Raw genomic sequence first — 16,872 nt, forward strand, 5'->3', positions numbered from 1 at the left:
ATGTGTCACCCTAAAAAAATGCCTGCATAAAATTGATGTCTAATGTGTGTGCTTAAGAAGAAAAAGCCAAAAGATGGGAGAATAACAACACATAAGTAGAGGAAGCTTATTGGAATTGAAAGTATTCTAAGATGCTCTAAAGAAAGAGTAGGATATTAACTTTAGGCTTGTTAACTATGAATAATAAGAAATCGAAAGTAACCTCTGAAACAGTGCAAGTGGAGCAAATAACTTTCTTAACTGGAGAGTAGGGGAATGGGAAAAAGAAGCATTAAAAAGTGAGTTGAATGGAAACAAAAAATAAGATTGCAGAAACAAGTCCAAATATAGGAATAAGTAATTGAATAACGAATATAAATGCACTAAACTCACTGGTTAGAAGAGACTATCACTTTGGATTTTTAAAAATTATATTCCATGCTAAGCACAAGAGATACCTAAAAAGGTTGAAAGTAAGGGTATATAGAATATATACCAGACACCTTCTAAACCAAAGGAAGTTGAAATCGTTGTTACTAACTTCAGAAGATACGGCCTTTAGGAAAGTAAATACTACAGATGATCAGATGAGGGAGAAATCACTGGAATTGGGAAGCTTATACAGAAGAGGTTGATTTTTATTTGCACCTTGGAAGGATTCAACTTAAGTATGCAAAGAGTTGAGCAGTTAGTCAGTGAGTATGTATTGTCTTGGCATTGGAGATACAGTGTTAAACAAAAATGCATGTCATATACAGCTCTAAGTAGCTTATATTCTAATTTCTATTGGGGGCAGGTTACAGATGGAAAATAAATGTGAAAACAAATGTGAAGAAAGATAATTTCAGATACTGATAAGTGCTTCGAGAAGATAGGGCAATGTAATAAGGAGTGATTAGTGGTTGCTTTTAACTAGGAAGCTCAGGGAGGGCCTCTGTAAGGCAACAATTGAGGTCTTAATGATGAAAATAACTCAAACCATGAGAAGATCTGTGAGAGCAGCACACTAACAGAAGTGACAGCTAATAAAAAGGCCCTGAGAAGGGAACACAATTGGCAAATTCAGAAATAAGGCTTGTGAGACTAAAGCTTGGTGAATTTGGGAGAAAGGAGAAGACTAGGTTGGTAAGAGATGAGACTGCATATGACCATGCAAGTTTAATTGTATTGTAATGGAAAGTCATTGAGTGTTTTAGGCAGGGATCATTTATAGTTAAGAAAGATCTCTCTAGATGCTTAGCAGAAAATGGTCTGTAGTGTGTCAAGAGAAAGGAGTTAGGAAGGCCTTGTAGTAGTTGAAGCAAAAGTTGATATTTGGATTAGCAATTTTGGCAATGAAAATAGAAATGTTCAGACTCATATATTATGGAGTAGAGCTAGTAAAACTTCCAGTACATTGGATGTGGCACTCAAAGGCAAGAAAGACAGGAAACTGAGTGGATGCTGTTGCCATTTAATTAGATGGATAAGGCATTCGTGAAGGAGAGATCAAAGTGTTTAAAAAAGAAGAGTATTCCACCTTGTCAGATGTTGCTGAGACATTTTTTAAGGTTTGGACAGAGAATTGACCATTGTCTTTCATAAGCTATAGATAATTGATGACTTTAATAAGAGTCTAGTAAGACTTTAATACACCTATTTGGAATGAGTTGACAATGAGAAGAGATAGTACAGATAATTCTTGAGAGCTTTCACTATGAAGGGAAGCAGAGAAATGAGGCGGTAGCTAGAAGATGGCCCAAACGAGATGTTTTAAATAAAGTCAATACATCAGTCAGGGTCCTGGTAGTAAACAGACAACACACTCAAATTGGTAAATTGGGTTATTTACAAAGTTGTTAGCAGAGTAAGTGAGACCATAAGGACAGCACAGTGCCCAGGGGAGAATCTAGAGATGAACTGTGGGTGAGAGGGCTGCTTTACAGGAGATGGGACTTTCACTCTAGGGACACAGCCGACCCATGACAACCATCCCATGGTGACCCTGGAGGTGGGGACCTGAGGGAACAAATACCCCAACTTCACTCTCTTTTCTTTTCTGCTAGTGCTTTCTGTTAGCTGAGCCCAATAAGAAGGCAAAGGAGTCTAGTTGATACAGTCCTTCAGAATTGGCCTCTGAGGGCATAGAGCAAAGTGGAGAAGAACAGCAAATCAGTGCCAGTGATGTTAGTCTGCGTTGTTGTACTGATAGGAATGTTTTAGTAGAGAGGGAGAAACGGATGATACAGGAGAGATAAGGAAAAACTTTAATAACCATGTCCTTGACAAGATTATGAGAGGGGATGGGATGTAGGACTCAAATGAAGGGATTGGCCTTGGTCAAGTGCAGTTGCAGGCAAATTGGTAGAATTTACATAGGGACAGTGAATCTGTTATCTGGGTGCATCTGAGACCTAGAAAGCTTCCCTGTCCCAGACAGGTATGGAAGCCCAGAGCTCCAGGATCACCACACCTGCTCAATCACCCAGAAATAGGTTTGGAGAGGGAAACAATCATGACACGGACCCCCACGAAGTTTCTCCCTGATGGACTGGGAAGTCTTCTTTGTTGAAGACATTGAGCCAGACTAAGAAGCCCCTAGGCTTCTCAGAAACAGGGCAGACAGAGCAAGAGGGAGGACAGAACAGAGGCCAGAGCCCAGGCAGGATATGGCGCAATGCCACCACCGCAGGCATCCGGGGAGGAGTGCCAAACAGGGGACTTGGCCAGGAAGGCCAGCATTTGAGTGACAGAGATGCTTGCCCTATCCTGTTGCTGGCTTCTTTCTCCGTCCCTGTGTCAAGCTGTGGCTAGATTTCTCAATGAGGGCAAAGGGCGAGAGGAGTGAGAACCGTCTTCTTGAAGTTCTGTGGGCACCTGCCTGCCCTGTGAGCACCTGTGAGGCCTTTGTCCTTGGCTGGGGTGTGGTCGTCTTGATCCTAGCAAAGAGGCTGCTCAGGATGGGGAGGGGATAAAAACCCCTGCGGGTCCAATGCAGATGCCAAGTGTGTAGCAAGGTCATAGCTAGGAATGATGCTGGGAAGGAGGTGTTATAGATTTGAGGAATAAGAAGGTTTGAAATATAGTTGTCTTGAAGTGTAGAGAAGTAAGTGAACTATAGAAATGTTGTGGGACTGTCAGTGGTATTGAGTGTCCTTTTGAGATTTGTGGTCATAAACTTAAAGTATGTCCAGTCAGCACATTTGTTTGGTTTTTCTCCTGCAGCTTTTGTTGCTCAGGGGCAAACACTAAGTGGTTGAGCAGGGATACTCTCTGGGTGTGCGGGGTTACTGTAAGCAGAGGAAGAGAAAGGAATGCTATATTAAATATATATACGTATATGTGTATATGACATAAGAGCTAGGCTGAATGAGTGCTGATAGACATGTCTTGGAAATAATAGTTGTGGTTTTAAATAAAAGCATATGTGTATTGGCATTTGCCTCTTTCATGTAACATGACACAAATTTTACTGATTATTTGAAGTTTCTTGTTAATGAAGCTTCTATTCTCTTATAAACTAAAGTATTATCTAGATGTATTTTATTTTCATTTATTCTTGGGATGTTTGATAGTAAATAAGATTTTTAGTATTTGGATTATTAAACTAGAATGGTAATATTATGTTAATAAATATGTTACGCTTGGATTCATGTTCATTACTCTGTCCTGTCAGGTCAAGGAAAGTGAAATTGTTTTCCAGTTATATAAAAATTCTGTTGGTCATCAACCACCACCATATATGTTTGTGCATGTTGTATGCTACACATACCAGGGATATTCTTACTGTAATCTTATGTCATTGATGCTCTCTAGAGTTCTTAAATGTAAAATCAGTACTACTATAAGTGTCAGTCCTGAGTCATCAAGTCTGATTTTAACTATTGAAACAGATCTGTAAATATAATTAACATATAAACGTCACCTAATTTGGTAATCCTAATTACCTTACTGTTTTCTTTTGCCTACAGCCTCAAGACGTTCAGAAGACAGTATTAAAGGGAATCATTAACAGCCTGTTACGAGAATGGAAAGGGTAAACTGATATTTTCAATATTTAGCTAATCAGTATAGATGTCTAACTTACACATCATATATCTTTAACATATGTGTATGTATTTTACTCTCAGAAAAGATTTTAGTTGAGTTATAATAACATAGATGAGAAAAGAATTATAAGCCATTTACAACAAAGCTGTATAACTTGAGATTTGTGACCTCTCAGTAGGATCTATAGATGGGCATAAAAAGATCTGTGAATTCTTTTAAATTGTATGTAAAGTTTTTTCTATGCAGATATATATGCTTAACAAAAATGGAATGGGTACTTACATCAGTAACCTAACTGAAATAATGAGCATTAAATTTAGCCTTGGGCTTCCTGGTAGCCAGAGTGAAATTTTTCTTATTTCTATTATAGGGACGCCTAAGGCCAGCTACTAAAATATTTTTTTCTCTCAGAACTAAATATTAGATTCTTATATAAGGAATCATGGGCAATTTAATTGGTAATGTTTTGAACCATGAATATGCATAATATAAAAATGTACTTTTAAAAATACATATTTAAATTTATATTAAAAGTATATTATTTAAATAATAACTTCCATTAAAGCCAAAGGAATGCCAAGTCTAGTTTAAAAGTAATACCTAAGTAGAATTCTTAAATGTAATGTTACATGTACCATATATATTTTAATAATATTTTAATTGTTCTGATTTTGAAAGAAATTCATGCTTATTATAGAAAATATAGAGAAGGCAGAGAAGTATAAAGAAGAAAGTGTCAGTCTGGCCAACATGGTGAAACCCCATTTCTACTAAAAATACAAAAATTAGCCAGATGTGGTTGCACAGTCCTGTAATCCCAGCTTACTCAGGAGGCTGAGGCAGGAGAATCGTTCGAATCCTGGAGGCAGAGGTTGCAGTGAGCCAAGATCATGCCACTGCACTCCAGCCTGTTGAGCTGTTGAGAATTTCTGTCTACTGCCTTCACTTTTTATATAGCACATTCCTATTACTGGTTTTTTATATATCTCAAAGATGGTGACTGGATTTGCTTGGACACTACTATTTTAATGTATGTCTTTTTAGTTTCTATCTGTAACATAAATTTCAGAATCAATAGAGTGAGACTGTCTCGAAAAAAAGAAGAAAGTAAAAAATGTTTACATTTTACAGTGTTTTTCTAGTCATCTTTTAAAAACAAAATCATACTGTATCATTTCATGTGACTTTTAACTTAATGATCTTTTTCTTACTTTATTACTCTAGTAATCTGTTTGCATTTTCCTTCTTAAACCACACTTTTAATGTCTGACTAATAACTTAGAATAGGAATGTACTGTAATTTACCTAACCATTCTCCAAGAATGGTTGTTTATGTGAATAATTCCACAGTGAACATTTTGTACAAAAATCTTCTTTTCTGAGCATTTATGTAAAAATTTTTTTAGAAATATAATTACTGCGTCAGAGTATAAACATTTTAAGACAATACATTTTGTCAGATTTATTTACAAAGCAGTTATGATAATGTATACTTCTAACAGCAGAGGGCCTGAGACTTCATTGGTATCTTCTTTTAACAAAACTTGGCCTAATTTAATAAATGAAAAGTGGATCTCATTTTTATGTACTTTTCCTTAATACTAATAAGCTTAACATTTTATCATTTGTTGCTATTTTTATTTATCCTTTTGTAAGTTTTCCACCTACTTTTGCCATTTTTTATTGCAGATTTGCCTGATTTTCTGTTAGAAACTCTTGCTTGTTGTAAGAAAATTGACCTTTTTGTATTATATTTTCCTATATCTCACGTTTCCAAAAATCAGTTACTAGCCTCAAAAAGATGAAACCCCTGTTACATCTCAGTTAAGTGTCTGAGGACTGAAGGGTTAAGGCCAAACTGGGAGTTAGCTGCTTCCTGAATATTATAGTAAAAATATCATTTAAAAAATTCTAAGAAATCAAACCTACTCATACAATTTATTGTGCATGCCTGATAATTTATGCAGGCATAAATGACCTTGCCAAGATTATGAAGCTCTAGGTAGGATAGGAAAGGACTTGGAGGAATAGGTGATATATACAAATAGATCTTGAGCAGGCAAGAAAGAAACACTTGTCAGCATAGAGAATGACAAAAGCTTTAGTATCTGGGTTTTGTTTTTCAATCCAGGACCCAGTTAGGAATCATGAATTGCATCTGGTTGTCATAGAGGTGAACCATTTTCAATTGAAGAAGTTACTTCCAGATATCTGTGAGAATGTACCAAATAGATCTTGAGCAGGCAAGAAACACTCATTAGCCTTGAGAATAACAAAAGCTCTTGGTCAAATCTCATACTATGAGAATTCATATTAAGATGGAAAAAATTACTTACTTTTCATGATTCTTTCCGTTAGAAGCATACTGGATGTATTTAAAGTATGATTTGATTTACAGACATTTCTACATCACTTTAGGAATGAACCTAGAAACACAAGCATATTTTCTTTCTTTAATACATAAATGTTCTTAAGTAAAGATTATCCTTTATTAAAACAAAAACATAAGTATTCTAAAATTGATGATTTTATTACACACCTAACTACTTCCAGAGTTAATCATATTTACCTCACAAAATGTTATAGCCTAGTTAGCTCAGTCTTTAGTTGTCTTCAGAATCAGCCTAGGAGAGGCACAGAAGCACTTGTATTTTCAGCATATTATGGACTGTCTCAATAATAATGCATATTAATCCTAGTTTTTGGCTTTTCTCAACTCAATCTTCATAGAAAAGTTTATTGGTCTTTTTTGTTAGATTCTATGAGATTAAACATTCATCCATAATAAATTATTCTTGTTTCTTTTTCAGTCCACGAACAAAAGATGATCTTAGAGCATATTTTATACTTTTACAGGTAAGAGAACCAGAACCTAGTTGAAGTTGTCTAAGTCAGATCTCAATCCCTACATGTGTATGTGAAATGATATTAAATATTAAATATCATTTGGGGCAACATTATTGATTCTTTTTAGAATTATAGTTACCTGTAACCAGAAGATTTTTTTTAAAGTAGGATTAGTAAGATTAAAAGATAAGTAAGACTTTAAAAAGTAAGAAAAATAAGATTAAAGCCATAACAAATAAATAATCAGAAGCTAAATTACATGTGAGATTAAAATTTTGATTTAGTTCCTGCCAGAGTATTCAGGAACAAACAGAATGGAAGCACTTCTTCCTCCTCCATTCAAACCTGTTTCTTGTAACTAGTTTTAACAGGCTTCAGGATTGTCTTTTATTTTCCCATCTAGTAGGTTTTCACTTCACTATGTATTTTTCAATAACTTCAATTAGAATTCTTACGGAAAGATAAAAGGTTTTTTTTTAATTTGTTATAAAGCGAAGATGATGAACTTTTTCCTCTTGATAGATACAGATTAATAGATACAAAAAGAAATTAAGATCCAGACAAATGAAAAGCAATTTTTACTTTTTATTATTTTTTGAGGAAGAAATACATTATTACCATAGCTAGCATACTATTAATACATTTGCATTATTCTTTACAATTTATAAAAGTTGTCCATGTATATTATCTCATTTAAAAGTAAGGAAAACTATATTAAATAAGTATAGTGTTTAGTACAATATTATGATATTATAATATCAATATGTCTAATGAAAGAACATATACAGGGTAGGGATAGAGAAAGTGAGGAAAGAGGAAAAAGTGGAAAAGGGGGGGAAATGACCAAGAGGTAGTTAAGAAGAGAAATGTAAGGAGGGAAAATAGAGAGGTAAGAGGAGAAAGAGCCAAAACTCAAGAATAAACATATGTAGAGATAGTAAAAGCTAGAAAGATGACACGAAGCTCAGATTTTAGGTGAGTATATTGGTCAGCCATAAGCTCTGCTCATATTTTGTTCTTCTCAAGAGCCATTACCAGATGAAGTTATCAGCTGAGGTCAGTCCCAGATTTTGAGTTGTTCTGTCAATAAGTCAGTTTTGAAAAACACATGGTGCTCTCTTATTTTTCACAATTTCAGGAGGTTTTTTTCAATAATATTTATTTTTTCCATGATGTGCTGAAGTGTACATTGTGCTAGAATTTTATATTTTGGAAACATTAACTAAAGGCTTTTCTTAGTTTACAAGTATTCCTTCAGTGTCCCTTTATCATTTAAAAGTTGTCAGAAGCTGTATGTGGTTCTCCCCTTGTTCTTTGTGATATATGAGGCTAACTCATTTTACAATGGCAAAAGTTTCACAACCAGCTTTTACTTTGTTTTTCTAGCTTTTAATCAAGGAACACCCAGGTTTTTTGCTTTTAATTGGATGATAGTGATTGGTACCATTTATGAAGGCACTTTTTATGAAGGTGCTTTATATACATTTTCTTTTTCGATACTCAAAACAACCCTTAAGATAGAGAATATCATTCCCATTTTACAGATAAGGACATTGAGAATCAAAGTGTAAGGAACATGCCTAAGGGCATATAGCTAGTAAGTGGTAGAATTAGCCCTCAGACCCAGATTTGTCTTAACTCCAAAGCCCATGCTCTTTTCACTGTATAGCCGCAGTGTAAATGAAAGTCTCTGTTAATTAAATAACAAATAGGTTATTGTTTTTTTATAATCTCAAATTTTGTTTCCTGAATTTACCACGTACTTATTAAGCTTAGTGTCTTTCCTTTTACGTGTTAACAGAATTTTAACACAATTATCTTTAATATCTTTTTCAGAATCCTCAGTTTAATAACACATCTACGTATGTCATCTATGCTCACTTGCTACGACAGATAGCTACCTTAGTGGAAGCTGACCATCATTTCCTAGTTCACTGGTTTAAAAAGTAAATCATTCTATGATATTAAGAACTTTTATAGTCTCACAGTTTTAAGTTTGGTATTAGTAATTTTACAATAAAATATATTTAAATATTTTCAGGTCTTTAGAAATGATGCTTATATTCACAATGCTTCAAAAGCCAGTTACAAAAATCTACTTTAGTACTACATAAAGGATAATTAAAAATCTGTTTTTAATGTAAGTAACCAATTTGTTTGCACAAGCTGTTGAGAATTTCTGTCTACTGCCTTCACTTTTTATATAGCACATTCCTATTATTGGTTTTTTACGTATCTCAAAGATGGTGACTGGATTTGCTCAGACACTACTATTTTAATGTGTGTCTTTTTATTTTCTATCTGTAAATTCATAAATTTCACCATTATTTAAATGGCGCTTTCTCCTTACCTAAAAATGTCATTGTAAAATATAGGCTAGCCATCAATATCAATTTGTAAAAGCATAATACTTTTTTCACAGAACTATACCCACATGAACAATGACTTCTCCATGACTGATAAAAGTAGAAAGGCAAAATATTCCAAAAGAAATTTTAAATGCAGTAAGTTATCATTATTCATAGTAGTTATATTCTATAATGTCACCACAAACATGGAATTAATAAATACAGAACCATTGCTTCAAGGGGAAATACAGGGTTAGGTTCCTGTGAGCCTCTGATCACATTTTTGTCAGCCAATCAGTATATAACTTTGCTTTATGAGTGTTTTTTTTAAAGACACACTTCATTTAATAGAAGTCATTGATTCATTATCATTGAACTCACGGCTAGCAGCACTGTAACTCATGCCTGAATGAAGCTTCTCTAACATACATATTTTCTCTGTAGGGCACATCACAACCTTCTTGTTAGGAACACTAGACAGCATTTTAGCACTACACTTGGCCATTTTGAAATTGCAAAATCACCAACAAAAAGCACCAAAATGTGAAAAACATGAAGCTAAATGGATTGCATAAAGGACACTTGCAAAGAGAGAGTATTGAGCTAAAACAAGGCAGAACATCACTTTGACCTCAGCTGGAAATGTGCATGTCAGGAGACTAACATCTTTCACATGTCCCCAAATGACCATGAAAACACAAGTATTGATTTGGGGATTAACAATTAAATTTTACCAAGTAGGCAAATTTGGAAATATAGAATCTGTGAATAATGAAGACTGAATATTGAAAGTCTTTAAAATGTTTGTTACTAACTTTATAGTAATTTTGGTGTTTATTTCTCATTTAACTAAGACAGTATTCAAGGTAAGATTTTGTATCTTTTCAAATGTTTGGCAATTTAAGAAATAGAATTTGGGGGAATAGTCTAAAATTTTGTGGCTTAGGATGTAGTTTAATATCTAACATAATTTTGGAAATAGAAAATGTGAATTTTGATTGCAATTATTTTGAAATCTTTACCAGATTGTCCCAGAAGAGGTTCAAACAATTGGTAGAGAGATTGCTGCAATTTATTTCTTTACGCCTGTTTCCTGCAAAGCCTGAAGAATTTCCACCTATAACAAAGTGTTCCTGGTGGATTCCATCAGCCGCTAAAGTGTTGGCTTTACTTAGTAGGTTTTTATTATTCTATCATTTTTTACTTTTCTTTTGTTACATATTAGGGATATTTCTTAAGGATTTCAAAAGACTATAGAGGCATTCTTAAATTTTAAACCATTTCTGTGAAGGTAAGAGTTGTAATTTATTTTCTACTTTGATAATAGATTTCATAATTTATAAGCATGAAAAAAGCTTTATGTCTTTTAGTGGACAGTGTTCTGTATTATGGCAATTAAGTGCATATGAGCTAGGACCCCTAAGAGAGAACACACAGAAATAGGAGTAAATTGGCCATCTGCATATTCCCTTTAATACTATTATAATCCTCACCACAAGTTTTCTTTTTTAAGCAAGAAACTATTGGCTGCATTTTAACCACAATTTTTAAATTACCCCTTTCATTTGGAGCTACATTTATTTAAAATAGGAGTTTCTAGGTCAAGGCTGTCTTGTAGACATTAAAATGATGTTTTTATTATTAGAATGAATCTTGTACATGTTGGAAAAAGTCTTTATGTTAGAATTTATCTTTACAGATACTGCAAACAATTTAGTTCACCCTCCCCTTATTCCTTATACTGATTTCTATAATTCTACATTGGATCACATTGATCTCATGGAAGAATATCATACTTGGCAAAACTTTGGAAACTCTCACAGGTATGAACAAAAGTTCCTTTGATTATCCACCTAAATGAAATACACTATTCAAAAGAATGACTAGATTTTAAGTTTATATGAAGTTTACACATACGTTTACATATAAATGTATAAATATAGTTCAGATAGCCTTGAAATACCATATTTATTAAAGTATTTTCTTTTTCTGCTACATTTTGAATCTGTGTACATGTTAATTTGGTTTTGGTTTGGTTAATAGCATCTTTTCAAGAAGGGAGAGGTTCTATCTTAATATGCAGTCTCTTATCTCTTACTATTCTATGCACAGGGGTCAGCAAAACTTTTTCTGTAAAGAACTAGATGGTGAATATTTTCAACACTATAGGTTACACAGATTCTATTTTGCTATTTTAGCACAAAAGTAGCCATAGACAGGATGTAAATGAATAGATATGTCTGTGTCCCAAATGACTTTATTTACAAAAACAGGTTGTAGGCCATATTTGTCTTAGGCCCATGGTTTGCAGATGCATGATCTAATATATTGATCACACACAGACACACACATACATTCATTTCTCATTTCTTCTGTAAGAAAAAGTGGTTGTCCATTAGGTGCAATATAAAAAGAGTAGATGTTACAGAGAAAGGGCCTTACCACAGCTTATTTATTATAATAATTAATAGATTTGTAAAACAGTCACCAAATTATTTAATACACTGCACTTTATATCCACACTTCTAGTTTGGATTAAACTAGCAAGACTATTCCAAACATAATTTATCCTCAGGTCATGAGATGTTCAGGAGATTGCATTTAATTGTAGAGGAATCTGAGTAAAGAGATACGGTGTGAATATAAGTAACCTCAAAACCCCAGATTAGTTTGTAAATTGGTTAAACTTTCCAGGGACCCTCTTTATCAGAATTGGCCTGAAACATAGAATGGGCTTCTGGACACATCTCATTTCACATCTGAACACTCAGAACTGAATAAGAATAAGAATTTAAGTTCTGGGCACCCTAGTCCCAGATGGATATTTTCTTGGCAACGTTTACTTTACAAAGATACTTTTTCCTTCCATTTTAATATAATTGTAATGTGTTGTAGATACAACCACAAAACAACGCCAAGAATTATTATGCATATTTCACTGACAACAACATCTTTTAATATAGAGCTTCCTCTAACAAGTGTGCCACAACACTGGTGTACCAAGAATGAGTTACATTAGGGTTTTAATCCTAGGATCCCGTCAACCCTTGGGTAGCCAGCCTGAACCTAGAGGGGAACAGGAGCCCTATGGCAAGTGACCTCTGGCCATGAGCAGCTTCATCTGTTCATTTCAGTGTATCATTCACAAAGTATCATTTCTCTTGTGCATAACAAGGGAAAGGTTGAGAACCCCTGTCCTAAAGTACATAGTAAAACTAATATATATCTTACTGAGTTCATTGCATTTTCTTTTTATTTCCAATTTTTTTGTTAGCATTAATGATTCAAAATAATTATATACCAGTACTGAAGAACTCTCAACTTTTATTAACAATTTTGTCCCATGGTAAAAGCCATCTCACTTTCAGTTTACACTAAGGCTATATCCATTTTCCTAATAATGCCTTTTTTCTCAGTGGTCACAGTTGTACCACCTGACTATGCTCAGAGGGATTCCAGCTGTAACTGATAGATTCACTGTAGTCACTTTGAATGGCAGTCTTACTCCAGAAGTGTCATTGCTGCCACATTCATTCTTTCTAAATGCATTTATCTCTGTGTAGTTTGTGGCTTTTGTGCATAGCATAGAATGTTCTAGCCCAGGAGGGGTTATTTTCATAACCTTTGATTATAATGTGTAATTACAAATACATACCATTTCCTATTACCACACCATTAAATATAATACTAAATGTAACATACATTTCTGATTTCTTTTTATTGGTCTTAAATATATTACTTTACTTTTTACATACTGTAGTTATTGTTAGATTTTTTCATTTCTGGAACTCACACATCAGAAGTCACCATATAATGATGGATTCTTATATTAATTTTGAGCACCTGGGTTTTCTGTACTACTTAACCAACACTTCTCCCTCCTGGTTCTGGTGTTGGCCATGTTGTTCACAGGTGATGATATACAATGAAATTATTTGTATAGACAATGTAAGTGGTTAGCACACATTCAGAACCTTTGATGTAGCTTCTGCAGAGAATAAAGGCATTGCACATCTAGTAATGATACATTCTTCACATGGCTGTGAGAATTAAAAGAAATTATACACATACAATCATTTTGTATATGGTAAAACACAATCCAAAAGTAATGTTTTATATTGCTACAAGGGGTACCTTAGATTCCCTTAGTATAATTTTGTTAAAAATACACCATTTTGCTTTTTCTTTTTTTCACTTGTTGAGCAGGTTTTCCTTCTGTCAGTACCCATTCGTTATTTCTGTAGCTGCAAAAAAAATCATTATTCAAAGAGACTCAGAGCAACAGATGATAAACATCGCAAGGGTAAGTCAGCTATAAAAACATATTTATGCTGACTATAATCAGTATAGTAAATAATTTAATAAATAATTTAAATGTCTTGTGAATTGTTCTAGCATAATCAGGAATGTTAAAAGCAAAATTCGTGTTATACTCACCCAAAAAGTGCTTAAAAACTATTTACAATTTGGGAGACAAGATAACTCTCATCTCTTCTGATCAACTTCTCATTATATTATAAATATACTAGGAAGAGTAAATGCTTCTCACAGATTCAAATTACTGAGAGCTTGTTGGACCTCGTTTTGCAGATACCATACCACCAACCTTAGATAACCAGCAGAGCATTGAGAACTGCGGTGAGGCAGAGTGTCATTAGGCAAACCACTCAAACTACTGAAACATTTTCTAGGTTTTATGAAAATCAGAAACAACCGAAAAATTAGAAAATGTAACAAAAAGTGTGTCTTGGAGAACTGAGAAATATGCCCAAAGAAGGTGAAAGATGTTTTATTGGTTCTTAGGAAACAAAAATGCATGGAGACCCAAAGAGGCTGGGGATAGCAAGCAGACTGAGTTTAGGCAAATTGTAGAGCAGTATGAAGTTATCTCTCAGTCTGTCCTTACCACTTCCTATCCCTTGTGTTTCAGCTCAGCACAGTAATGTACTTTATCTAATAAATATCAGATTCAGTGAGGTTTTTCTGTTAGAGCTCTAAACTATTTGTTTAAGTGCTTATGTATTTCAAACATCTGCTTGTGTTACATGATTGCTCACAATTTTAAAAGAGGGAAGCTTGGCTGTGGTCTTCTTAATTGAAAAAGGAATATAGAGTAAAAAGAAATGATTTCCATCTTGTTCAAGAGTATAAAAAGAATCCTAAAGCATAAATTGTAATACTTCAAAATGCTATAAAAAATAAGAATGTTTATTCTTCAGTAATTCAGTTCCCAGAAGGTGAGTATTTCTTTCTATCACAGAGAAGGACAAAAGATTTGAGTAACTGGTGACATCCCAAAGTCATCTTATACTGAATATGGGAATATTAGAAGAAATTTTATTGCCTATGCCCATCAAGGGAATTCCAAAGCCACACTACCCCCCTGAAGAATGAGTTTAAACAGGTATATTCAGCACCAGAATTGTTACTTGATCTTGGGTAGATATTGGCTCAATGATTAGCTGTATAGCTACTCATTCTGACATTTTCTGTTAGTTGTACTCGTACAATGTCGTGCCTTTTTAGTATTTTTTCACCTTGGTCTATGATTTTTTTATATTTGTAAGAAAATCTACAGTGCTTTTGTACGTAACAGAATGAGCTAGTTTGTGTTAAACTAGCAAGACTAAACAGTTTTTTCTGTGTCACTCACAGGATATCAAATATCTTTTTGTGGAATTTTTCTTCTACTTTAAAGAAGGAGAATGGCAGGTGTAGACTCTGTGACAGGCTAAGTTTTCTACAGAGCATGCAAACGAATGAGTAGACACTTGACATTGAGAGCTAAGTGGCATTATCAGTTTTTTATGGGTGTTTCCCAACATTTTATCTCATAAGTTGCCATATCACTTGGAATTAATGACTGATGACTATTTTGACACAAGGACAATCTTACAAATAGTCAGTGTAAGCAAGAGCTTATATGGTACAATCTAAATACACAAAATTGGTTTCCTAACCTAAAATAAGTTCCTCAGTCACACTGTCGAGAATTGTATCATTGTTGGGTTATTTTTTCATTTGGAGCATTTTCCAGTAAATATGAATTCCTGATGGGAGGAGTAGCTACTAATCTTGTTTGCCATTAGCATCCTAGCATAAATTTGTTTATTAGTTATTTCCAATGTGACAGCTGCCCAAGAGCTAGACTGGGAACAGAAGATAGGAAAAGGTAGGAAAAAACGGTCTGTAACACAGGACACTATGCTAGGAATGCAGACTTCCTTGATAAGTGAGGACACAGAAATAAAAGGCTGTTAATAGCATTTAGCATTGTATATGGGAGAAATGGAGAAGGCTCCAAATTAGTGTTTTATTATAGTAATCTTCAAAATCATAAGTAGCCTTAAATTGTAGATTTGTGATACTAAAATTTTATCTATTAAAGCAAATTGCTGCATGTATTTAAAATGTCTGAAATGTTTATCTTTAATCTGCACAATAGTTTTCATTGTTACCAAAAAAAGATATAGTCTAATAAAGACTATTTAGATAAATATATAAGCATGTGGATTTTATATGACAAATGACATATTCCTTATAGATATTTTTAAATATATTGTTTTTTACCTATTCAGTGCTTATATTTTGAAAAACGGTGACAAAAGAATTTTGAGTCACTCATATCTCTATCCCCCAAGCAAAGCCATTAACATTTTAGTAAATTTTCTTTGGATATTTGTTCTATATTATCTTTAAAAGACAACAGAGTTGAAATAGTACTGTAAACACAATTTTATTTCCTACTTTCTTCAGGTGTACCTTCCTTGTACTATTTACATAGTTTTTATGACCATCCTTTTTTTCATTAGTTGTATATGTACTTAAGATATTTCTAAAGTTTTGTTTTTATAGATAATGCTGTGATAAACATTGTACTGTATAAAATATGTTCTAAGTTAGAATTCTCAGTGGAAGGATTATTGGGATAAAGGATATGAATATTGTGATGGTCTTTGATACATGTTGACAAGTCACTTTTGTAAAGTAGACTAATTGTACCTTTAAAGAAAATTCAATATCTAAAAAATCCTAAGTCCAGGTTTATCATCAGGAATATATACCTTGTTTTGAATGTTCCCATTTTATATTTGTATTTATTAAACAGAAAACTTTGCTATTTAAGAGATGAGACATATGGAAACTGTGATGCAACATTTTTTATTATAGAAGGTGAATTATTTTTGGTCCTCCACTTTGGATCCCCTTTGGTTATCATTGTTACAAAATGAAATAATAATAAGCCATTTTCACAAATCAAAATGTGTATAATTGATTTTTATAAAATTGTTTATATAAGAAATGGCATAGATAATAATTGTTATTTTTACTAAAGTGTTTAAATGTTTTAAATGAAATTATAGTCTAAGTAAAAGCAAAACTGTTTACTTTCTTATTTAATCAGCAAAGTCTGGTGGATAAAGTATCTCGAAGACAGAGACCTGATATGAATATATTATTTCTAAATATGAAAGTAAGACGGACACATCTGGTTAGCGATTCACTTGATGAGGTATAATTTATTCCAAAATGATATTAATTAAAGCTTAAAATTCTATAATATGATTATTATAAAAATCATAGTAAACTTTTTTATTTCTGTATGCCAATAAGTGTGCTTCCTTAAATTCTTTTGAAGATCTTTTTGCATACCAAGCTTCTGTAAAGT

At 33.4% G+C, this 16,872-nt stretch overlaps 1 protein-coding gene across 2 annotated transcripts in view; it reads left to right on the plus strand.

The window, feature by feature from the left end:
• The window catches only part of HECTD2 (HECT domain E3 ubiquitin protein ligase 2), a 103,749-nt gene that overhangs the window by 63,578 nt on the left and 23,299 nt on the right, over window positions 1-16,872 (plus strand). The window contains exons 6-12 of one of the 2 annotated variants that reach the window (XM_034931082.3): window positions 3,930-3,994; window positions 6,819-6,864; window positions 8,692-8,801; window positions 10,229-10,377; window positions 10,903-11,026; window positions 13,410-13,506; window positions 16,609-16,716. In XM_034931082.3, coding sequence (XP_034786973.1) covers window positions 3,930-3,994; window positions 6,819-6,864; window positions 8,692-8,801; window positions 10,229-10,377; window positions 10,903-11,026; window positions 13,410-13,506; window positions 16,609-16,716 — 699 coding nt within the window. Of the gene's footprint in view, window positions 1-3,929; window positions 3,995-6,818; window positions 6,865-8,691; window positions 8,802-10,228; window positions 10,378-10,887; window positions 11,027-13,409; window positions 13,507-16,608; window positions 16,717-16,872 lie in introns of both variants that reach the window. The other variant, XM_034931081.3, reaches the window with a different exon arrangement.

Source organism: Pan paniscus, chromosome 8 (assembly GCF_029289425.2).
Source record: "Pan paniscus chromosome 8, NHGRI_mPanPan1-v2.0_pri, whole genome shotgun sequence".
NCBI classification, from domain to species: domain Eukaryota; kingdom Metazoa; phylum Chordata; class Mammalia; order Primates; family Hominidae; genus Pan; species Pan paniscus.